We start from the raw sequence: 24,655 nt of genomic DNA on the forward strand, positions 1-24,655 counted from the left end.
GGAACAAAAGGACAACCACAACACCGTTTACACACACACACACACACACATCATATTTACAATGTAAAAACTCCTAACGGTTTAAGTTTCCTGTCCCCACGGAGGTACGGGTGAGTCCACACATTTGTGTCCGTACGATCCGACCTGCTTAATTGCACCCGTGCCACCACCCACCTGCAGGGAGTACTGGCTGAGTGTGGGCTGGAGGCGGAAGGTGGTCCGCGGGCCCTCTCCTCCCACCAGGCCGTAACGTAGCACAATCTGATCAATCTTTGCTTTCGGCGGTGTCCACTCAACAAACGCTACGGTGTCGGACACGTCGCGCACAATCAGCAGAGTAGGGCCATCAATCACTGCGGCAAAAAAAAATAAGGAAAGAGGAGAAGACTTATCTAGAGTCCTGTTGCGATGTGTTTTTAGCCTCCCCTTCTTTTGCTGTGTTTAACTGGTATAGACATGTCTGTACACAGTCTAACACTAGATTTCTGATTGGATAATAAGTGGTAAGTTTATCAAACAATTTTGGATAATAATCGTTTTGTCCAACACTCCAAAACCTTGATATATTCCATTTAATGTCACATGAGACAGTGTTTCGCATCTTTCTGGTTTGTGATCGCTTAAAACAATGTTTCCTTGTGACCCTTCCAACCAAAAAAACTAAAAGTTTGACGTCTAATCTTATGAGATATATTTTTCTGATATTTTACAAGGCACTAAGATTCATACAGACAATTCAGGTAATCCAGATATCTTTTGTGACCAATTGCATTGACAATTAAAAGCCTCTCTCAAAAAATGCTCTTATTTCAACAACAGAAGCAAAACTATTACATTTTTATCTCACTATAACATTATAGCTCTATACTATAACAGCGTGGCAGGAATAAAATACAGCCCAGGAAAAATTGTGATAGAAATGAAACAACATCTAAAGAATACGTTACAATATTGCTCATGTGACAGAACGCTTGGTGCATACTTTGGGTTCGGACACATCATTTCAGTCCGTGTGACATTTTAGAGGGAAGCTAAAATGAAAAGCTTCAAGCGGGCGCAGTGGTAGACTAGTTATCTGAAAAATCTGTCCACTGACAGCCAAGCATGTAAAAGCTTATCAGACCTCCTACACACAGAGACAACACACCTTATCAGTGAAAAATATGAAAGCCCCTCTTTACAGATTGCTGAAAAACAACATTCTTTAGTCCTGAAGACCTGAAAGCATCGCACGTGATCCGTGACATCACAGCTCCGGGGTCAACCACAGGACCGAGTCGCCGCGGGGTTAAAGGAGTAAATGCAGTGCGCGATCCGCAGGCCGATTGGAGCGGCTGTAACGGGCCATTGTGTTCTCTATAAATCAGGACTTTTCTTGATGTTTTTACTGGAGTTTAATGGGGCTCAAAGCTATTTTGAAAGCACAGCTCATGATGATGCATCAGCTTTTGAATAACCCAAATATGTTTTTAAAAAGCTGACGATCATCATTTGGTGTTGAAGAACATTCGTTTTAAATGTTAAAAAGCGGCGTAGTAGGGCAGGATAGCATAACTGTCCTCTACTGATGGCTCAATGGGGAACATGTGTAAATGATGTATTTCACACACTGAGCAAACAAAAACCAGCAAAGTCTTTCTTAAAGCTTTCAAAGATCTAAATAAGTCCCATACTAAGTCTTGACATATTGCCGGTCCACCCCATTCCTTGATGTATTAGAAATTGGTCCCTTGGGTGTCGTCCTAGAAAACATCCTGCGGAAGACAGTGGCGAGAAGCCGCTCCCCCATCGGCTGTCCTCTCCCTGAGGTTTTCCTCCCACTCCTCATCGCTCCGTCTCCGAGGAAGGCTAAATCTCTGTCATGAATAATTGAGTGACTTTAAATTTGTGATTTCCTCTTCCTTTATCCAATAAGGTGTCCTGCAGTGGGCCGCCGTGAAAGATTAATGACAGAGTGCCATAAATAATTAATCAATACTTAATTACAACCGGCAAAATGAACACAGATTTGACAGGGAATTGATGGTGTTTTGACTGTAGACCTCAGAGTATGAACTGTTACGTACAAAGTTTGGATTGGGTCTATTACAGCTGTCTAGTAATAGTGACACAGGGTGAGGAGTGGGGGCAATATCTCAGTGAGCTTCATATCAGGGACATAAACGGTGACAGACCAACAAATATGTCACCATGACTCTCACTGTTTTATGCCCAATGTTATTTAGCTGTCTGTGTGTGTGTCTGTCTGTGTGTGTGAGAAGAAGCAGATAATCAGTTTGGTACTGAAATGTTAATTAATTTACCGATTGACAGAAAATTAATTGCTAATTGTGTTGAATAATTTTAGCTTGTCAACAATGATGACGTTCTCTCGTTTTCACATGGTTTTTTGGACAAAGCGATCAACTAACAGATTCACGACATGAGAAACATGAGTTGCAGCGTGTGTGAGGCACCTTTATGTGGTAACACAATTGGGATTTTATATAGGCAAAACATGTTATTATAATAGTTGAAAGCATTCATGAGAATCGCAGATTTTATTGTGTTGTACAGCATTGATTGGGGGGGGGAACCAGGTAAAGCGGAACCAAAGTGCGAGTGGCGTTGCATCGCGCCGCCTAGAGTGACGGACGCCTTACTTTTCTCTCATATTGAGATTGAGATCTAAAGATGGCGGTTCGTTCATTCTCTCGCTAACAAAGGGATTCTGTTTTCCAGGCGGACATCGAGGTGAGAGTAACGAACCCCATAACGAATCTTTTTGTTACTGCCGTTACTTCCCATTTGAAACCGGTAACACGTGCTCACACACATTACCTTTGTTTGTTATTAAAACTTGGTTTAAAATCTGAGGTTTGCTATATTACATTCAAGATGTTTGACTAAATGATCAACAATGAGTTGTTTGGGAATTCACAGAAGGGTGTATTTCCAGAGGGAAAATGTGACTGTTTTTTGCTTTCATCAGCGACATGCACGACGTCCTGCTGTGACATACGTGTTATGACAGTAGCAGTGACCGGCTGGCTTCGACCCTGGTCTCGGAGCGCCACTAGGTTGACGGTATACTCCTCCCCTGGTCTCAAACCAGTCTGAACAAAGGAAGTGATGGTGCTGGGCAGCTGTGCAGTCATCCCCCCATCATTGTCCTGGGAAAAAAAACACAGAGAGAGACGGAACAGTGTAGAGTGAAATGCCAGATACTGAGGGCTTAAACTTCTCTCAGTAGCGATGAGGGATAACAAACAATCCCCATCAGCATGAATAAAACAGTGTATTATTACAGATTTGAAAATGTTTTGGTTGGTTCAACACATCAAACTCCTGATCTTTTTAGCATACTGTGTACATACAGGGAAATTTTTCAGGCCATATACTGCAGAGGCAGCCTCTTTTTTTTTTTTTAAAGGCCTGTCACTCATCCATATGGAGCGCCTGCTATTCCCAGCTGTTCTCGGGGAGCCGGTGTTGCACATGCACTCCCTGCCAACAGACAAATGTTACACCTACTGCTCTTCCAAGATCCACAGTAGCCTGCGCTTAAAAAAGATCACATGACAGCTTGCTGCTTCAAATGAATCAAAACTCTAATTACAGATGTAATCCATTTAATCACCTCAGCTGAATTACCAGGGTGGGCAGTAACATACGGCGGTAATGTTACAATAAAAATGGGTCTTCAATCTTGATAATAATAGGGATGAGTGCAAAATTATACAACAACAATACATCTACTGCCATCTCGGGTGTCTGTTGATGGGCATTAGCGAGCGGTAACCTCCGGGTCCTATAAGTGAAGACAATGCACAAATGCCCCTAAACTTGCATTCTTTCTAATAGCCATCAGTGACTGTGACTCCTTTGGTTGCGTAAATAAGTAATTAAGAAAAAAGAAAGTCTTAAGAGAAGATGACATGAAAATATAATGAACATAAGTTCATATTCTCAATCTCTAGTGCAAGGTCTTCCTCAATACAGCATGCTGTTCTTTGAATGATTTATGGTCCCATTCAGAGTAAAATGGATGATGAAGCCGGGTATGCTTTAGGGCGTGGTTACCTTGTGATTGACAGGTCATTACCAAAGCTGTGTGGAGTGGGGGTTCACCTGTGTTTCATCGCACATCTTTAAACACTTCAAAGTGGGTATTCAATATAATACGTTGTTTGGAATGCAAGTTATGTCCGTCCCACTTCATCACTTGATTTCTTCAACAAGCTGCAGCATCACAGGCTCAAGTAAGCCATAAAGATTGATTTTTCAGTTAGTCTTCCCAGGAGTCAAGGAGCCCTGAACACTGTTGAAGGGTTTTAACGGCAGGTGGAGTCCATGTAGACATTATGTGAGCACATGCTTCATGTAAAGAGAATACTGCATACTTACTGACCTGTTAGCTTTGCACAGTTGCTTGGCTATTTGAAAACTATAAAAGCTCCTGAGTCACACATGTGATATAAATCATAATATAGAATATTTACTAATGCCAAAATATGGCTCTATATACTACTGGTGTACCACAAGGAGAGTGAATTACATTTCAGCTATAAATTCATTGCAAAAAGTGTAAAATATAACAATAAATGGTGTGGTATAGAGTTGTGCTCGCAGCATGCTTTTTTATTGGAGCGTCAGCTATATAATGGAGCTGTTTCTAACCGTGTTAAGAGCAGGCCCTGCCTCACTCAGCCCCCCCTCCGTCTCCCTTTAACAGAGGAGGGGGGTACGTCTTTGTTTGCATAGACCAATGCTTTCATGCCCACTTCCATTACAAGATTGTCAAAATTCACAATCCCCATTGTTGGATTTAATCCACAGGCGGTGGGAGTGCCAACTCCTAATATGATTTCCGCCACGGCGAGCGAACGGAGGCGTGGAGCGAACAGGGAGGAACATTAACAGATGAGGATGGAGAGGGGAAGGAGAAAGAAAAGGACAGAGGGCACCTCTGGGGTCGGAGACAAAAAAAAAGGTTGGAGATTTGGACCGAGATGTGGAGGATGGAAAGTAGAAACAAGAGATTAGGAGAGGAAAGGTGGAGGGATGGAAAGAGCTATAAGCCAATAGACACAAAAGATTGGGAAGAAAGAGAAAGGAAGGGTAAAAGCACACTGTTTATTTCGTACTTTTTCAGACAGGCTCTATCCTTCAAAAGGATTGAAATAACACAAAAAAACATCTTAACATCAGATTTGAGGTGGGACCAAAGGATATCTCCCCCGAGAACACCTTAAAGGAGAAAACCAATTACTGTGAGAGGGCATGAGATTAGAGTGCCGTGAGTACCTGAGTTTACACGGGGAATTAGAAAGAAAAGGCTTTTCATTGTCTGGCTCTGGACCTGCGATAGTATTACCAACAGTAGTTCTTCAAAATGGTTTAATGGCTCATCCATCTAATAGCCAATAAGCTTAAGACAATCCGCTTGTCTAATTTGGTATGGGCTTCAAGGGGAGCAAAATCCCCAAGAAAACCGGAATCATCCAGTTATTTTTCTTTCTATTTATAGATTGTAACGAGTGAGATTTGAAAAAAAAAAATGCTCGGGATCGTCTCGCACACGAAGCCCGGGCATCTTTCAGCCTGCTGTGGTGAGCTGTCTTACATCGGGACTCACAGCAAACACATACACTGACGGGCAAATGCACAAAGGAGTGGACTTGCAGCAGGCCACGTGTCTGTCCAAAGGTCCACACGCCGTACTCTACCTTGGGGATGAAGCTGATCTCCCATCCATCGAAGGAATAGTAGAAGGGTAACCACTGGACCTCCACTGACGTCTCTGTGATGTATTTGAAGACTAACCCATCCGGATTGGAGAGATCTGGAGAGGCAGCCAGAGACATACTATTGTTCTTGAGTGACCCACACAGACCATAAATCACCACTCTCTACATTTATTTCCCTCTGTCTTCATTCATTTTCCAGGTTTCAATCACACTGAAGTTGCACAAAATGAGTTTTTTGATAACAAGTGTGTTTTTTTTTGTAGAAAATGCTGAACATCTGCATGAACAAAACAAATAATCAACAAGCTGTCATTGTCTGCCTGCTGAGAGAGGGCATGGTACTGATGATAGTTATATGTAAAACTCTTGCAACATTAGTTCATTAGTTCGAAACAAATGAGACACATTGAACAAAATGCTAAAATGAGTTTTTTCTAACCAGCAGCCACATCCTCATAAATCTTCCGAGAAAATTAAATGCTCCATTTCATAATCAAGTTTAGCAAAGACAACCCAACAAATCATAGCGCATTTGAAAAATAGTTGCATCAAACCTAATTGCCCTGAATTGACTTTATAACTCCAAACTCCGGTATCACTGAAATGAAAATCACTTCTTTGTGAAATAGGGAATAATCCAGAAAAGACTAAAGCATCAGCAGTAGTATGTAGCCAGCTGAAGAAGAGTGGATAAAATATTCTGTACAGCATTAAAAATAGGCGTTTATTTATTCAGAGGATGGGTCAGTTTTCCTACCCCTGATGGAGTAGCATGTTTTACCAGCAGATCCAATGACCTGCCATCAACACCAGCCAGAGGGTACACATGCACAAGGTGTTCATATTTGTGTGAGAGTGTTATTTTTGTGACATCAAGCAGGTGTTACAGTTGGCAACGAGGAGCAGGTGCTATTCTCACTCTATTGACAGAGAAACATCTCTGAGAGGATTTAACCAAAAAAAAAAAAGAAAAAAGGTGAGAGACTGGAAGGGGGGGGGGGGAATGCGTGCGCAGCACACATTCGAGTTATTACATTCGTGTACGGTCCGTCATGAACCAAACATGGCCCCGGTGTGGAATACGCTTCAGGCATTTCGTCAAAACGAGCCGAAGGGCTGTACTCACAGGTGGAAACGGTGATGCTGGCAGGGACGCTGATACTGTTGTTAATGACGGCAAACACGTTGATGTTGTACTCCATGCCGGCCTCCAGGCCCGAGATAGTGTAGGCGGTGGTATTGCCTGGAATCCTTATCTCCAGTTGCACACCTGACAGAGAGACAGGTTTAAAAAGATAAAACCGCTAACTTGAAAAAAAAAAAAAAAAAAAAAAGAAGACGCTGCGGATGCTTTCGGGACATTTTGAATTAACCGAAACTTAAATTACTACCTTCCCCGCCTCAAAAGGCCAGTGTGGCTGCGCACGTACCTCCGGGGCTGCTTGGTGTGTAGGTCACTAAGAAGTCTGTCAGCACAACAGACCCCTCCCACTCCACGTCCACCGAGCAATCCGTCACGCCTCGTATCTTCACATTCATGGCCGGAGCCACTGGTGAGACAAAAAGACACAACTCATGACCAAACTCCTGCTGGTTTGTGTGGGTGTGATTTTAAAATGATATTCTAAACTGAAACCACTATATCAGCCTAATGAAGACTTGCTAGTGTATCGCATGCTTCACAGGATTGCACTTAGCAATTGAGATTTTTCATAAATGTTATTCATTATTTCAGTGTATGGTGGGACATTTGAGTCTAGTTATTGGACACATGATCGGTCCATATCACACATCATATCATGTACATATTCCAATTTCCTGCTAAACCAAAGTGAAAGGAACAAATACCCATTGTGATATTGAACCAGAGTAAGCAAAAGTCACCCAGCTCTAGTCTATGGGAATGACTTCACTACACTACAGAAGTAGCAGAGAGATCTGTAATAAAACTGGTTCATTTCCCTACTACTACTGTTCAAGCTAAGTGGGACACAGCAAAAGACTTCAAGTCATTTTCATAAGAAGCCAGTGACAAACTAACAGGCTTGAAATGAGAGCCACGCCGTCACAACACTCCCTTGTGCCGCTGATATGAGCTCAACCTTCTGAAATATCTGTGTTCTGTAAGGCAAGGCCATTTTATTTGTATAGCGCATTTCAACAAGAAGGCAATTCAAAGTGCTTCACATAAAACCATTAAAACAAACATAAAGCAAGAGATTTACAAACAGTTAGTTTCAACATTTGCTTGAAACATACAAGAAAAACAGTCATTAAAAATATTTTTTTTGAAACAAATTAGAATAAAATCTACAGTGTAGTTTAAGCATTTCAATTAAATGCAGCAGCAAACAGAAGTCTTTAATCTGGATTTAAAGGAGCCGAGGGACTCAGCAGACCTTCAGCTTTCTGGGACTTTGTTCCAGATGTGTGGAGCAGAAAAACTGCTTCTCCATGTTTAGTTCTGACTCTGGGAACAGAAAGTAGACCCGTCCCAGACGACCTCAGGGTTCGTGGCGGCACCACCAGATCAGAAAAGTACTTTGGCTCTAAACCATTCGAGGCTTGTAAAAACCCAAAGCAGGATTTTGAAGTCATTGCTTTGTTTGACAGGAAGTCAGTGTGAAGACCTGAGAACTGGAGGGTAGCAAACTCGAAAGTAGCAAACCATATCAAAGCTGGCTGACATCACTCACATTACTCAAAACTAAACAGATGCAGTCCTCTCCTACATAGACACCCCTTTGTGTGAGATGAGGCATCCTTTTCCTACACAGCATCAGGACCGGTAGGAGCCTCATTGTGGAGAGACCACTTTAACGGCGTCATCAGTGTGGGCGGAAAAAGGGCCGACACACCGATGGATATACACGGAGATTAAGTGCCAAATTTCCGTTATGAGTGCCTCTTGTTGTTGGCGGTCAGGCGTGTCCGGCTCTTTGCTGCGTGATTGTGTCGTGCAGAGTCAATCAAACGTGAACCATCAGCACCACAATCAAAGTACTTAAAACTATAGCCAATGCACACAGTTTTTTTTTGCCACATTTGCTTACTAAACAAAAAGCCTGCGCATCAACAATCTGTATAAAGCAACAGCGCGATGAAAGACTCCATTGTGTGGCCGAGTGTTTGCAGGGGAGGGAGAAGCGCTGTCAATCACTCAGGCACGAGTGGAGATCGTCAAGCCATGAGCTCGAGAGGCGGTGATGAATGTCAATGAGGATGCGCAGACAAGAGTGTTTGCAGCCACCGCTGCCAAAAACAACAAGAAGAAGGGGGTGGGGGGGAGGGGTGAAGGACATGAAGGGGAAGACGAGACAGGAAGTGCAAAACAGTTTGCGTCGGAGACAGGGCGAGACGGAGGAGAGAAGAGACAAAGACCAGACAAGTTGAGCCCCGAACCGCTGACGCGGAAAGACGGTGAGTGAGGGTGATGCGGTTAACGAGGAAGGGCGAGCGGAGTAAAAGCGAGTGTGATAGTGTGATGAACAACCCTTCATCCTCCTGTGAGGCCGGATTCTGCAGCACAGCACCGAGATCTTCTCTAGTAGCCGTCCAGGCGGGTTCCTCACACGCTCGACAGATGGGCGAAAGCTGCACCGCGCTTCGCTCATCTCACAAACCGTCAACCGCACTGCACCGGGGACTAATCCTGCAGCATTCAATTAGCTGGGTTTGTTGCGTCAATGGGTGAAGGGAATAACAAATCAAATGAAAGGAACAATAACCTATGGCATCCAAGAAGAGTGATTGAATGAGGTCCGGCGAGGAGGCTGGAAGAAGACGAGCTGCCTGAAAGACTTAAAGACTCCGGTAGAAGGAGAAGGACAAGCAGACCTGACACGCGTCTTTCTGGGCTTCTCTGCAAAGTTAGTCAGAGGAGCCCTAAGAAGCCTGCGGAGAGGAGAGGGAGGCATTGAGCGTCTCACCTTGTTGCTGCTACATAAAAAGGTCGAGCAGTTCTTTTTGAATGCAAATATGCTGTTTACTTTATTGTCGCCTGGGAGCGGTTCAACCTGACGTCCTGTCGGCATTTCTCATCTGCACAGCGTCAACACAGTTTCTGACCTTTGGGAGGGGGACAGTGTCCGACTTCAGCAGCAGGTGTTTAAACAAATCCCCTCAGTTAGAATATGAAAGAAAAGCATGGTGAACAGACCATGTGACGCGTGTATACATGTAGAAGATAAGCAGCCGCTACAGAAACGTGATCGTAGGAATATGCAGGCTCTATTATTTGCAAACTAATTCATGTGCTGAGGGCATGCACCTTTCTCAAGGGTTGTTTCAGGTCAGTGGAGGGGCTAACTTACCTCCTGGCTAATTCCTGTGAATTATCTTGTTCATTTGCTCGTGACTAACTTGCAGTGTGAGGTGTAATATTTTGGCAAGTGAGTGTAGTAGAAAACATCTGAATAACGCAGATGTTTTTTCATCTGGACTGTGCCGTGTGACTTTTTTTCCTTTGATCTACACAGTATTTTGTTTGGGTTAACACAGAAAACAGTCTGTTTCTGCTAATTAAGCATTTACCAAACTGGCTACACGCTTCATTATGTGAAGGCAGTGGTCAAAAACAATGCTTATGCATTTTAGAAGCTAAATTGTGTAAATGTGGGCTTAAGGTATTATTGAACAGTAGACAATAGGAAGTACAGGTTGTGTTGTTTATATCAATGTCCAGTCATCACTTCATCAGTTTATTCTATTCGAGATTCCAAAAACTTGACCAAAAACACTTATTAAATTGAAGAAGTTGCCTCAATGTGTTCCTGAGATATCTTGTGCCCAAGTTTGGGTGAGATGGATGTTCATCTGTACGTGTGGATCGACAACTCGAAGAGTCGGGGCATGCAGAGGCATAACAGATGAAAGAATACCATGAGCAAACATTACAAGAGGTATTCCTATAAAGCATTATCAAAAAATGTAAAAACAAGATTTTAGCTACAATTTTGTGTCTCTTCTGGTATAAAAATCAGTTGTCATGCACTAACCGCCAAGTCACATTCCATGTATGTCTGACATATTATGGCAATAAACGATTCCTGATTCCTGATTGCCTCAAAAGGTCCTTTGTCATACATGGGGGGGGGGGGGGGGAGGAAAAAGAAAATCGATTTCTATTCAGTGGCAGAGAATGGCTCTAGGTATTGACCCACTTTTGTCACAATCTACAACACAATTTCGGGTCAAACCATGATAACAGTGTGTGTTCCTCAAGCTGAAGAGGCAGACTGAATGGCAGAAAGAGAATTCAGCCGCCTTTCGCCTGTAAGTGAAGTTATTCTGTGAGCCTGTGATAAGGCGGACTGTCACATGTCTGTCAAAGCCCTATTCATATCACGGTTACAGAATAGAAGAACACAGCCGACGGACACAAAGCCACGCTGTCAAATATGATTGATGCAATACATCCAAACATTTAAATAGAATAAGGACAACGGGAAGAACTTCTTTGTAGTTTGCATACACAAACCCTGCAGAACATTAAAGCTGCAGCGCCGCTCCGAGACCCGCAGCTAAATGTCAGTTGTCTCGACCGCCGCACTCAGAGGATGTCAACAACCGGAGAATGTCACTGCTACTTTTCACGCGGCGCATCCAAACTCATTAGAGCGATTGGTGAATTCCTCTAGCCTCCGAGATGAAATGCCACTCCTGAGCACCAGTTGATCTCTGCTTTGTGGGTGGATACATTTTTATAGAGAGATTAACTGTATACAACCCTTTACGCCTTGAACATCCCGTATAAATTCAACAGCCTCCATTATTTGTCACGGTGCGGCAATATTGGCCACCGTAATGGAGCAAAAAATACATCCCGCTTTTGATAACGTGGAACACTTACGCCTGTCGCCCTGCAGGTCTCGGGTAATTGAGCGGCTTCGTTTTGTATTCAGCAAACTACCCCCCCGACCAGCGTTGGCTATTTTAGCCTCTGATTGCAAAGACAGAAGCAATTGGTACTCTCTCACTTTTCATACGGTAGCCAAATGCACACTTCCCCGCGTGAGAACGCGTGTCCAAACTTTTGATTGGTGCTGTGGACATTTGATGGGACGGCAGCTCACCTGTCCGTCTTCATCCTTCACCTTGTGGGTGCTAAAAATGACGGGCACCCGCGTGTGAAGTCACGCTCATCTTGGGAGAGAGCGGCTGCTGAGACGAGTCTTGCTCGCCTTTTGTCACAGCGAGCGCTTCAGGCCGAAACATCACATGCAGCCCTGCCGTTTGAGGCAGATGAGGAGAGACAGTCGATGTCGATTCATGTTTAAAACCAGCGTCGATAGTAGATATCGATTCATATTTTAACCAGCGAGCAATAAATGTAATTTCGGCCTTTATTAGCTTTTATTCATGTATTGAAATCCTGACTGTATGTGTTATTGAGACACGCCACGAAGACAGATGAGGCAGCCTCTGTCCATGCAAATGAATTCAAGTCTTAATCTATTTTGTCATCAATTATTTTGCTAATATCTGATGACTCCATCCTTTCTACTCGGGCAGCACACAGCCCCTCGTCACGCTCGCATTGTTCTGAATTGGAGGCTGGTGGCTGTAATGTATAAATGCATGGCAGATCGCAGCTTGTTGATCATAGCTATTTTGTGACAATCAAAATGTAATATGATAAAGTTGATGGATCGACCTTGGTGCCGGGCCGTTAGGACGGCAGCTGGCGCCGATGTCGGGTGGCCTCGTCACTCACAATGAACAACACAGAGCAGCGGGGGACTGGTTTATTAGAAGATAAATAATAATCAGATCTCGATTCACCCAAACAGATGTGTAAAGGGCTGCATTTTGCAGACAATCAAGTTGTTTACATTCTATGAAGCAGGTATCCTGAGTTCTTTGACTGGAGGTCAGGTCATTTAAAGCAGTGCTTCCCGTGCCATTACACATGAAGAAAATCTGGAAATACAATAAAATAAATATATGTATATTTTTTTTCGTGCACAGCCGTTCTGCCCCGACACGTGCATATGTCTGTGTATGCGCGCGCACGTGTCGCTTCCCCCCTCTCGGCCAATCCGTTCGCCTGGATTTCTGCTCTGAGTTACTAGATTCTGAACCACGGTGACGGCGAGTTTGTTCCCCGGGGGGGGCGGATTTGAACCACAAATGTCTAAGAGACGACTTTTAGTGTCAGACAACAGTCAAGAGGTTGAAACCGAGGCGAAAAAAGGCTCAAGAGTAACAGCCTACCGGAATTGCAGTCGTCCCCTGCGAAGCCGTCCTGGCAGACACAGAATCCCTCCCTGCAGACTCCCTTCTTGCTGCAGTTGTTGGCGCAGTAGACCAGCGAGCAGTCCTCCCCCACGTAGCCGGGCCTGCACTGGCACGTCCCGTTGGCGCACAGGCCCTGGTCCGAGCAGTCGTTCAGACACCTCCCGACCGCGCAGTCTTCGCCGGTGAAGGACTCTTCGCACACGCACTCCCCGTCGACGCAGAGCCCGCGGCCCGAGCAGTCCGCCGGGCACCGCGGCTCCGAGCAGTTGTCGCCGCCGAAGTCGCGGTCGCAGATGCACTCGCCTTCCACGCACACACCCTGGCCGGAGCAGTCGTCCACGCAGCGGGCCTCCGAGCAGTTTTTGCCGCCCCAGCCTTCCTCGCAGATGCAGCCGCAAAGGTCGAAGCTGAAGCTGCCGTGGCCGCTGCAGCCTGGGACAAAGTCTAAATGACCTTGGTTTTTTTTTTTTTTGAAAAGGAGAAGATGTATACATCGTTATGTGATGTTTGACCCAAAAGAATGAATGAATCAAACGGGAAGGCGTGGTTTGGATTTAGAGGATTATTACTTCCTTTAAATTAGTATGCACTTGACTTGACACGAACACACACCCAATTCTCTTCACGTTCACATTAAACTCATATTTTTTGCATTTCCATCTAGACACCTTGCTCAAAAGCTGATCACTTCATCCTCATTCTGATTCATGTTGCAACTGTCGGAGATAATCATATCCGAACTGAAGAGATGGACCATTTTCAGAACACATTTGAATGAAATGATGGTGTCAATGGAGCAGATCCTTTAACCATAATGTAGCCATAATGCTATCCGTTTTTGTCTCCTTGTACTGTAACAAAAGTGTTACCAGTGGCAAAGGGTTCTCCACACCTTTAAGCCTGGGACTGCGTGTAAAAAAAACTACTCCGGCATTATCATTCTGCTGCCGTCTGGTTTCTCTTCATTCGCAGTGCAAACAGTTTTTTCTCCATCATTTACGTACAACACCTGTTTTTTCTTTTCTTCTTTTTCCCACCGATGACACTGTTGAATGAATTTCTTGCAGCTTTGTGTATCTTTCCTTTCAGAAGCCTAATAGTTGACTCCAGAGGTACCTCCCGTACAAACATTGGTATTAAAACGGCTTGAATAGACATAAAAACAACATCCTTAAGCCGTATTCGTATACTGTATGCTGTCATTGTTAAACAGCACTCACCCATGGCGGAGCTCTCCCCACAGCATCCAGACCCACACTGAGCTCTGAGGAGGGAAACTTCTCTCTCCAGCATCTCCACCCTGGTGGCAAGTTGCTGGATTGTGGTTGTTGTCGGACAGCCGCATGCAGCTTTTGGGATGTTGATGCGGTGAGTGAATGTTACCTGAAGAAGAACGAGAAGAAGAGAAGAAAAAAAGAAGAAGAAGAAATAGAATTGCATGTTGAAACATAAAGGCACTATTTAAGCTTATAAGGCAATTCTTTCCAATCTGATTGTGTTATACTGTTTAGCTGTATATTGGAAAACTGGGGGGGAAAAGGTTCTAGTTTAGTCCATCACGGTGAACTGAGGCCAGCGACACCATAAAAATATACAAATGTCCAAAGTTCTTCCATCATCCCCCTCTACACTAAAGTAAGAGCAAAGGGTGGCCGCTGTAATGACTGTAAACCCATGTAGGCACCTACAAACAAGCTCAATAGGGTCACGTGTCGGATCTCAGACAGAGGGGATACACCTCAAAAAATCTTTTTTTACGCTTTCATTATTTCTGCGCTCAAGTAGGCGACAAAGTAGGCGTCGGCCTTTAGATGACGCTTTTGTTCTCACGTCCATGCAGCATGAGGTAGTCTGCCTAACTCACTCCCAAAACGCCTCTTCAAACCTCACTCTGGTAGCACCCTAAGAATAGCTTTAGTACAGTTGGTGCCAAATACAAGGCCGACCTGGCTGTCTGCATCCAGCGTCTGCTCCGTGTATTCGGTCGGTCCCCTGTGATCCACTGGCCCCTCCGCCGAGGCTCTTGACCCCAACTCAGTGCGAGCACCTTTTGGGTAAAAAAGAAAAGGTCTTAAAGAGCGTCTAAAAACATGGCATTAGATAAGATGTTGCGGGTTTAAACCCCAAAGACGCGATGGATGAGAAGCCCTCACCGTCCCCCGGGGCAGGTGGCGCGGAGGCGTCCAGGTCCACGGAGCACAGGGACTCCAAGGGGACATTGATGTTGTAGACGTGGTTGAAGACCAGAGGTTGCTCCTGCAGGCTCTCGTTGGCTGAGGGAGCGGAGGGGGGCTGATTCCCCCCCGGGGCCTGACGCCTCACTCTGGTGGTACGAACCAGCTTGTTGTCTCCTGACGGAGCAGCGTGAGCGGCGCCCTGGAGAGAGAGACGTGATCGGAGATATGAGTGAAAGGGAAAAACGCCGCACCGCACATGGTTTGTCATTTATATATTTTCTCTTTACAGAATAGGATCGAGTGAAAACTAAGGTTAAAACCCAGGGAGGACAAAAAACGAGATGACACTGATACACAGCACACAATGGATTTATTTACATAAAGATATTGGTTATTGGCTAAAGAACTGGTGAGTAAGAATTTAAAAATTAGGGTTTATTTTTCTCTTTTGACAACATTAACGGTATCAGCTTCAGATGAAGAACCTGCAGGAACTATTCTGTACTGAGGGTTTTCTAACATTCATTAATGGACAGCTTGAGAGACGGCAACAGCAACTATAAAAAAAAGTGGTGCTTAACAATCAACTATAACAATTGCTTTTTCCCTTATAACAAACAAGCGTACTTTTTAGAGCAATGTACAGGAAAATAACAACAGAAAATCATCACTTCTCTCAGACATTTTACACCGGTCGAATGATTAACATGGCTGCCAAAAACAGAAGATTGAAAATAAATCATTTAGATGGTTAAAAAAAAGGCCTGGGCAGCACAGGGAAAAGTGGGCAAGGTTACTTTACCTGTAGAGCAATAAACAGAGCAAAAGCAAGGATCCAGACTGCTGTGGGCGCAGTGGCCCGGTGATGCTGGCGCGCCAGTGGCATGCTGGGAAGAGACCTCACCTCTCCTGTGAACTCACACCTGCGGACAAATGAGAGGAAGGAGGAGAGAATAAGCAGTCAGAGGTGTTATTTGTGTTGCATTAGTAATACATAATGTAGCCTTTGCAGTGTAGTCAAGATGTGTGATCCCACGGCAACATATCTGTGTATGTGTGTGTGTGTGTGTGTGTGTGTGTTCAGTCCCGATACCACCAGCTTATCCTCTGTAAAATGTAAATAAATGTCTTTGATCTGATGTGAAATAATTGGCTTTAGAAGAAGAAAAAAATGAAACTTCTCAAGGGATTGTGCAACTGGCTTAGAACGTTTGAACGTATTTCCCTGTGCAATACCCAATATTTGATCTTTCCACTTGGGAGGAATAGAGAAATTCTTCTCAGGGAGAGGGTTAATGGAGGGATTTCAGCCGAGAATATGTCGCTGTAATCTGCTCTCCAGTGAGAACAGGGACACCGCTGAAATAAAAGCCGCTCAGAGGAAAAACCGCTGTGGATCCTTCCAGCCGACAGTGACACGTCAGCGCAGATGAAACGGTGCCGAGCGGAGGTTTGACTTCAATGTGGCTACTTCCCTTCCTCAAATCTTGAGCCATCTTCAGGAGCTCAATCAAACATCTCAATCGAGCAGCTGAGATCTACCTTGGAACGTGTGGGGACAGCTTGTGTCCTGAATGTATTTGATTTGATTGAAGCATTATTCCCTAGACTTTTGGCATGATTGTGTGCATGTGGGGGAGAAAACGCACCTCCCAAACGAGCCTGTGTGCTCTGTACTCAACGCATCTCACGTTGCTGAGACTGGCTACTGCTCTCTGCTGGTGCCCGTTGTGACGGCCAGATGGAGGACTTCTCATCACCCACAACCGGCTCTGCCTCCTCATTTCATCGCCGAGGGTGGAAAGGTATGTACACATGACTGAGGAAAGGGGCGGATCCCCGGTGTTCACTTTAGATATATCTGGCGAACCACCTGACGCTCAAAACAAAGTGAAACAAATGTGTTTCGGGTGGTTGTGTTTGCGGGGGAACAGAACCACTCGGATGAAGAATGTTGACACATAGAGAAACATCATGAAAGACAACCGCTGACATGTAACAATCGACGGCACGCAGCGCTTCAGACAGCGACACTGATGCTTCTATTACTGGCTTTGTCCTTGATAGAATAGACTCCCAACCAATGGCGTCACACGGAATAGATGGAACACGCTATATACTTTAAAACCCTCCCCTCAAGCATGTCCGACACGACACGAGCCGTTTAACTGGTGCATTCGCCAAACCAATGAGAAGCGTGCAAATGGCGACGCGGTGAGATGGACAAAGCCAACGGGAAAACATCAACGCGGATGTTGATGGAAAACAGCTATCCTGATCCACCCATGTGAGGTCACCCTTCTTCTCATTGAAAGGGGCTGTTCCAAAAATAACTGTCGTAGTCATTCAGCCCTTTATTACAGTATCTTTGAATGAGCACAAATCCAATCACATAAAGCAATGAAAAAAAGAAAAAAGTAATATAACCTTCTTCCATGAGAAAGAAGTATAACTGTTTTTACCTGAGCAATTCTTTGGAAGAAAAATAATCACACAGTGGCACCACCTCCCTTGAATATGAATGATATTGGAAAGAAAAAGAAAAAAAAACATTGGTAGCCTACTAAGTAAGATGCTCAATAAGCATCACTATCAACCAGCATTATTGTGAGCCAATACAATTCACTCACAATATATCAGTCGACTTGTTTGTCCTCTATACATATTATTTTCAGAAGTTTCAAGCAATATTGATAAATCGTTCAAACCATTAGGTGACATTAACAATTCAAAGCATAACAGGCACTTGGTTCAGCTCACCTTAAGTGAGCCTGAGCCAAAAGCCTGGCTAGCCTGGTGCTAACTATAATCAACAATCAGCAGGTAGTAAGCAAAAATACACACATGGTAGAAACCCAGCTGACAACGCCGAGCTCAACTAGGAGACTTACTGGGAAAGTGTCTGAATGTATCTACTGCTGTGATGCTGCTCAGAAGGCCAAACTTTTTCTCCGTTAATTGTAAATGAAGGTTAAGTGTTAAAGTGTTGGCTTTCGGTCGGAAAAATATAAAAAACAGCATCCGAAGGAGCAAAGAGAGAGAGAGAGAGAGAGGGGGAAAATGAATAAATACATTTGTATAGAAAAGCTCTGTAGCTCGAGTCTGAGAAACAGAGCTAAACATAGAGATACAAGTGTACAACACTCTTAACTCACGCTTTAAGGCATAATGCTTGTGAACGCCTACCAAATATTGACCCACGCAGAACCTTGAGACGACCCTGTGCACAGTTTCACACCGGCAATGACTCGAGTTTGAAGGCGTTTCAAAGTCGCAGGGTTACACTTTGGTCGACGGGTCATTGGTGCAGGCCGATGCCCACCAGCATCCCATCGCTTAACGAGAGAAGGTTCTTCACGGAGGCTCAATTAAGAGAGAGTCCACACGCTGCAGGCGCTCAAAGCGAAACATAATTTAACACAAAACCTGCACTGAAAGTTACGCCTTGCAATCTACAGGACTGCTGCATTCCCTGTCGCATTCAGAGACACACACACACACACGTAGAAGTGCATGCTCCCATTGCCATGTATTAAGTGTTTTGAGCCTTTGACTTTTACACCTCAACCTGTCTTGATGCTAATTAAGTCTGCCAGCAATCAGCCTCTCAATCTGGAGATGGAGGAAAAATGGGGAGCTGCACACAGGGAAACTACAGCGTGGGTGTGTATGCGTATTGCTGCTTATTCAAAGCTGAATGTTGTGTGTGTGTGTGTGTGTGTATTTCAATGACTCCGCTTGAGACTGCTCAAAAACAAAACTGTCCCTTCGTGTATGTTCTGGAGATGAACACAGGGGGTTCAAAAATAATTTAGAAAAAAAACATCAGGACAATTAATTCTGCGTCACAAAGGAGAAGTTAAAATGTTACTTCTATACAAAAAAAGGCCACTCTGTGAAACATCTCAACCGTAAAATGAACCACAGAAACCAGCATGTTTAAAAATTGACGGTAAAAAAAAAGCCACTTTGATCTTGTCTGTAACTTTTTTCATCTTTGTTAGATTACATTTCTCTTTGGGGGGGAGCTTTTGATAATTTCGTCTTGAATCTTCAACGATATCTTTCTCTTTCATCCCAAGGGGCGGGAGTCGATTTCAAAAGAGAATTGAATTTAAAATTCCCAGAGCAATGACAGTGTTATAGTAACCCAATCTTAGTCATGTCTCATGACACGCTTTGGATACAGATGTGCTGCTGGATAGTGCTTCGAGCAAAATGACAATGACGTGTATGTTGGCTGCTATTGTAAAGAATGCTAATGATAAAGAGAAATAAAACAGAAAATGTCAGAATAATTTCTCTATATTCTTCTCAAAATAGTATTACGATCATTTTAATGTAGAATTCTTAGAGTTGTCCGAACACATAGTTCGTAAAGAACAAAGTCAATGCAATGATATTAAAAGAAACATCTTGATGTGAACATTAACAGAGGGAGTAAAATAAACATTTATAGACAAATACCGTCACATTAGCGTCTGATCTTTCACAAATAGCCCCCAGAGGTACACGAACAGGCATTAGTGCCTACGCACTTAAAACGAAAGGCTGCATCAAGCACCCGGACCCTGAGCGCTCTCCCCACGGCCCTTCCCCCTCTCCACCAACAGCTGCACCTCAGGAGACACATCTGTTACACTCCGGAAGATTGCACACGGCCCGGCGGTCATCGGCCTCATCGGCACGGTGATGAGTCTCCGTTCAGAACAGCTGGTCCTGCAGTTTGAGCAACCTGCAGCTGAATAAGCTGTAAGGATTCAGGGGGATGTATCCATATCTAGATATATGATTATAATAATATATATGTGTAGATATATATATATATATAACTTTGAATAAATATTTAGCAATGGATGTATATATCTGAATATTAATGAATATATCTGATACAGAATAAGGTTTGAGTTAGAGATCTGATTTCGATATTTATTATTCTGTATGATCATTGATTTTAGTTTTTCAGGCACACATTCACTTCGCTTCAGTCCTTCAAATCCCAAGTCATGTCTCTGGATGGCTTCATCCAGTGAAGAATCGCGGAGGCCTCACCCGTCGCTAGCTACTCCCCCCTCCTCGGGTTTTCTTTTGACCTCTCTCAGTGACAGCTTTGTTTCTCAACCCACTGCACGCTTTTTGTTTATTAAACATCCGCTTTTGAGTCCGCGTCAGTTACAGCAACTCTGCAAACATCACATGTACTGTATATACTATATATATTCTGAATATATATCAACTGGCACAATAGTTTCAAATTCAATACAATGGTTTCACTTTCAAATTCCTCCCATGCCCCACCATTCAACAACTGAAACATACATTAAGAATCCTTTAATATCTCTATGAACCATTTACCATTTGCTGATTTGAAGCTTTATTCTAGCGACCCCGCCTGCTTACATCATCATCATTGTTTAGGTTTTAGAGGAGATGGTTTGAATTGACTCGTGAGTTTATGTTATAAAGCAGCCACCCACTGTACGTCCCTCAAGCAGAAGAAACGGTTCATTTGCTTTGTTATTTTAACCGTACCAATGTGACTGTGATTCAATAAAGTGTGGGTGCAAAGTGACAGGCGCAGAAGACAAAGTTTTGGTGTTTTTCAATAACGTGGTGATGCACGATTGCAATTCTCCGGTTTCTCATGTTCGGCAAAATGGAGGAATGCGTCCCCCCCGGTGCAACGATGACTGTACGGCTGTATTCATGTTTCGGAGGAAACGGTTGTAATTAAGTCGCACTGACGTTGTTGAGGGAAAAACAGAAACTGCAGCAGGCGGCATGGCGCCGTACAGCTTGATCTTAGCTTTCACTGGAAGTGTCAAGCGTTGGCTTCCGCGGCTCCTCGGCAGGAAGCAACAAAAGGATGACATCTTGTTACTGCCACAACGTTAACATTAACAGCTGCGATGAGCACTGCTCCCTCTTTTGTTCCTAATGATCCTCTCGCTGCGGGTGAGTGAGAGGATCCACGACTTGGGGGGAGTCCATTGTGCCCGCAGCTCTTCAGCGGGGTGGGGGGGCCAAGCGGATGACGCGAGTCACCGGGGGGGCAGAGGGGCGGGGGGGAGGGAATCCGGACGAGCGCCCGCGGGGCTCACTCCCAACACGCAGACTAGCAGCGCATCTTTGAAACAGCCGCATCAGCATGTTTTTTCTTATCCGCTTATGCTTTGTACATATGTATACTAAGTTATCAATAAACAGACCAAAGCTAAGCGGGAAATGACTTGCAAAAGTTTGGCCTACAAAAGACGAACAGGCTAAAGTGCTGAGAGAGAAAATGAAGGGAAATAAAATGATAAGAGGGATTGAGGGATGTACAAAACGGGACAAATGGCGAGAGGCTTCAGGAGAAACAGGAAAGCAGAAAAAAAAGAGCAAACCACTAAATCTGCCCGTCATTTGTTGCTGGTCCATCCATTCCCACCACAGATCCATTGGCCGATCAGCAGGGAAAGCTGTGATTGTGGATTCCTTGTGTGACACCATCATCCGTTTGTCCATCATCATCACTTCAATCCCCGACACCCAATCGGTCTCAAATGTCCCCCCTCACCGACTGCTGCACTATTCCTGCATGTTACAGAGCGGCTGCCACTGATGGACCAAAGGCAAAGTCTTGATTGCAAGTTTCTCAACATGGTCGCCAACGGCAACCTGGTAACCCTCATCATCTGGACTTGCTCAACCATCCAGGCGCTGAATGACCCCCCCCCCCCCCCCCCCCCCTACGCAGTGACCTCTCATCAGTCTTCTTAAATGCGTGTGTAGGTGTGTGTGTCTGTGTGTTTCAGTAGTTAGGGGCTCACAGGAGATTAACATCCCCATTGGATACAGGAAGGGATATGCACTGAAAAGCTTCATTAACTCTCACTGTATGTGTGTGTGTGTGTTTGTGGCCACAAGGATTTTTATACCGCTGCCTCTCCACTAAGTGCTTGCCGTCTGCCCGGGGGACATATGTCTCAATCTGTGTGTGTGTGGTTTCGTCCCTCTCTGCGGCCCCCCCCGGGGGGGGGGGGGGGGGGGGGGGGGGATGAGGAGCGAGAGACGATAAGTCAGCCTTGGGAGCGGCTCATTGTAACTTAGAGGAGGAGGACAGTGGAAACGTTTAATTAGGCAATCGCCTTCTGTAATCCAGCTGCGATGGCAATCTCCGGCTGGGGGGGGGGGGGGGGTGGTTGTGGTGGCACTGGTCTGCAGCGTCATATAACACCACGCAGCTCCATTTCTCCGCCGTAGCCACACTTTGGCTCACCCATGATTTGATTCAGCTCTTTCATAAAACGACCTTCTGTCTTATCTTATTTGCTGCTCTCATTTTTCATCGTCTCTAGTTGTCGTTTCCACCATCTTCTTTTATGTCTCTGAGAGGCTTTTCATTTTCTTTCTTTTCTTTCTTTCGGGGATTTGCTTAATCCCAGAAATGGATTTATTCCCTCTGCAGTGTGAACCTGTCCTCCCACAGATGTGCTGCATAATGTGCTGATTTAACAGTTAAAGCAAACTGTCAATAACCAAGAAGCTTAAGAAGTCAACTGCCTCGATTATTCAAATTTTGAGGTTTTTAAAGCTGAAATTTTGAAAATATACAGTACATATACACAGTCAATCCTATAAACTGTACATATATTATATAAACAGTCAAGTTTGTATTTTGGTGACGTGTTGGTCATTTTATATATATATATATATATATATTATTGATAAAACAAAGCTCCATAATATTTTGCCTGTAATTTATTCCATAGGAACACAGCACAGTTGTAGATATAATTTAAGCCAAACTTATTTAATCACGTTCATACTATGTGAAGAATGAGATGCTTCGGACTTCTGCGATACAAACAATAAACACAGCTTTTCAAAAGCCCAAATATATAGAAAACGCTACACTTACACCGCGGTCAAAAGGCGGCTTCTCGCTCCGGACGGACGGACGGCGCTTTTTTTAACGATTATCGGGCTGAGAACCACCCGTTTCCTCTCCACTACGTTCCACGCTGTCCCTCACTCGCGTTCTGTGGCAGCAGAACCTCGTTACCGGCTCCTTGCTCGACCTCTGGAAGTAAAGCCACAACCTCCATTTGCACAGGTTAATGTGCAGCCACCTCTACATGAACACAAAGCCAATAGCAGGCCTTGTTGCGTGGCTGATCACTCCCCCCCCTCCGCTCTTTCATTCCGCCTCCCGTTTAGCTCCCTCCGTCGCCCTTTCTTTCTCCACCCTGTAAATTGGACTCTGGCACCATTACACTGCTTTTCTCATTATTCCCATCACTCGGACCAAATTGCCTTGTCTTTCAGGACCATTGGGCGCTTTTCATTGGCTGCTCCCACAAACCGGAGGGCTGCACATGTCTTTTTTTCTTCTTTTTTTTTCCTCGTTCAGAGCAAAGATGGGACCATGAAATGGATTCCAGTCTACAGCGGATAGTACAACCTCAGGCCACTGATGACTTGCTGCTCCATGCTGCACACGCAGATCCATTCATCAGGGAAGATGTATACAAATGATCACAGGCAGCACTGAGATAACATGCAGTGAACAAGTGCTCGACACTGTTCAATCTCCTAAAAGCATTTCTGTCTTCAGTTACTTACGGAAATTACAGCATTTCTGCCTTTTTCTAATTAAAGGACTATTGTTTTTACTTCTTTCTGCTGATTAAAAACCTAAATCCCAGCATGGGAGAAAAAGTACACTGAAATACTTCTATTAATGCATTGTCTAGCTAGGGAATTTATTTCATATACACACAATAGTTTGGGTGGAGTAAAATGACATTTTGGTTTTTTTGTTCAACTCATCTTCGATTCGCTCCATTAAATAATCTGTTCCATGGATCTGTTCATAGAAAACATCCTACTTTGAATGGGATTTCATCGTTGTTTTTTATTTGAGGAAATCCTACATTGTCAAAGCCAAGATTAATATTTAGAGCTTCTGCCTATTGTAGTAAATTGTTGAAAAATGAGAATACGTATTTAAAAAATAAAGGTTCATGTGGTTTGTTAATTCCCATTTTGCTTTTTCCCCCCTCAGGTAAGGCTGAAGTTAGGTAATCTGAGCCGTAGACAACTCTGTGTCTGCTGATTTACTATATGCACGCTACTTTTTACTGATGCTGCATGATCAAGTTTAACTATTAACAAAGTTTGTGTTGCAGATACCATTCATCACTCATACAACAATATCATTTAACCACTTTTGGTTACACTGCAGCTCAAGTTCGGTCCAGGGAAGAGAACGATTCGGACTTGTCTTGAGCTCTTTCCTTCATCTAATGGTTTGGCCTGAGCTGAAAGACTTTCCCCCTCATTACACATTTAAAACAAAAGGTATTAAAAGAGACAGAGCAAAGGAAGCATTCGGACGGACACACGGATGAAAGGAAGAAAAGCACCAGAAAGTGGACAAGAGAGACCAGACAAAGGGAGAGACCAGACTAAGGGAGAGGACATACGTAGAGGGTGAAGGTAAATTATCACATCTTTTCGAAGTTC

The 24,655-nt window shown here is 44.2% G+C and overlaps 1 protein-coding gene across 3 annotated transcripts in view; it reads right to left on the minus strand.

The window, feature by feature from the left end:
• The window catches only part of tnr (tenascin R (restrictin, janusin)), a 121,705-nt gene that overhangs the window by 36,173 nt on the left and 60,877 nt on the right, over positions 1 to 24,655 (minus strand). For 2 of the 3 annotated variants that reach the window (XM_037458202.2, XM_037458199.2), the window contains exons 3-12: positions 15,948 to 16,068; positions 15,122 to 15,344; positions 14,915 to 15,015; positions 14,189 to 14,351; positions 12,945 to 13,421; positions 7,160 to 7,279; positions 6,856 to 6,999; positions 5,709 to 5,824; positions 3,002 to 3,152; positions 175 to 353 (exon numbers count right to left, since the gene is read on the minus strand). In XM_037458202.2, the coding sequence (XP_037314099.2) occupies positions 175 to 353; positions 3,002 to 3,152; positions 5,709 to 5,824; positions 6,856 to 6,999; positions 7,160 to 7,279; positions 12,945 to 13,421; positions 14,189 to 14,351; positions 14,915 to 15,015; positions 15,122 to 15,344; positions 15,948 to 16,031 (1,758 nt within the window). In that variant the 5' untranslated portion in view covers positions 16,032 to 16,068. The remainder of the gene's footprint in view (positions 1 to 174; positions 354 to 3,001; positions 3,153 to 5,708; positions 5,825 to 6,855; positions 7,000 to 7,159; positions 7,280 to 12,944; positions 13,422 to 14,188; positions 14,352 to 14,914; positions 15,016 to 15,121; positions 15,345 to 15,947; positions 16,069 to 24,655) is intronic. The other variant, XM_037458201.2, reaches the window with a different exon arrangement.

This window comes from Pungitius pungitius, chromosome 15 (assembly GCF_949316345.1).
Source record: "Pungitius pungitius chromosome 15, fPunPun2.1, whole genome shotgun sequence".
In the NCBI taxonomy this organism is placed as follows: Eukaryota; Metazoa; Chordata; class Actinopteri; order Perciformes; family Gasterosteidae; genus Pungitius; species Pungitius pungitius.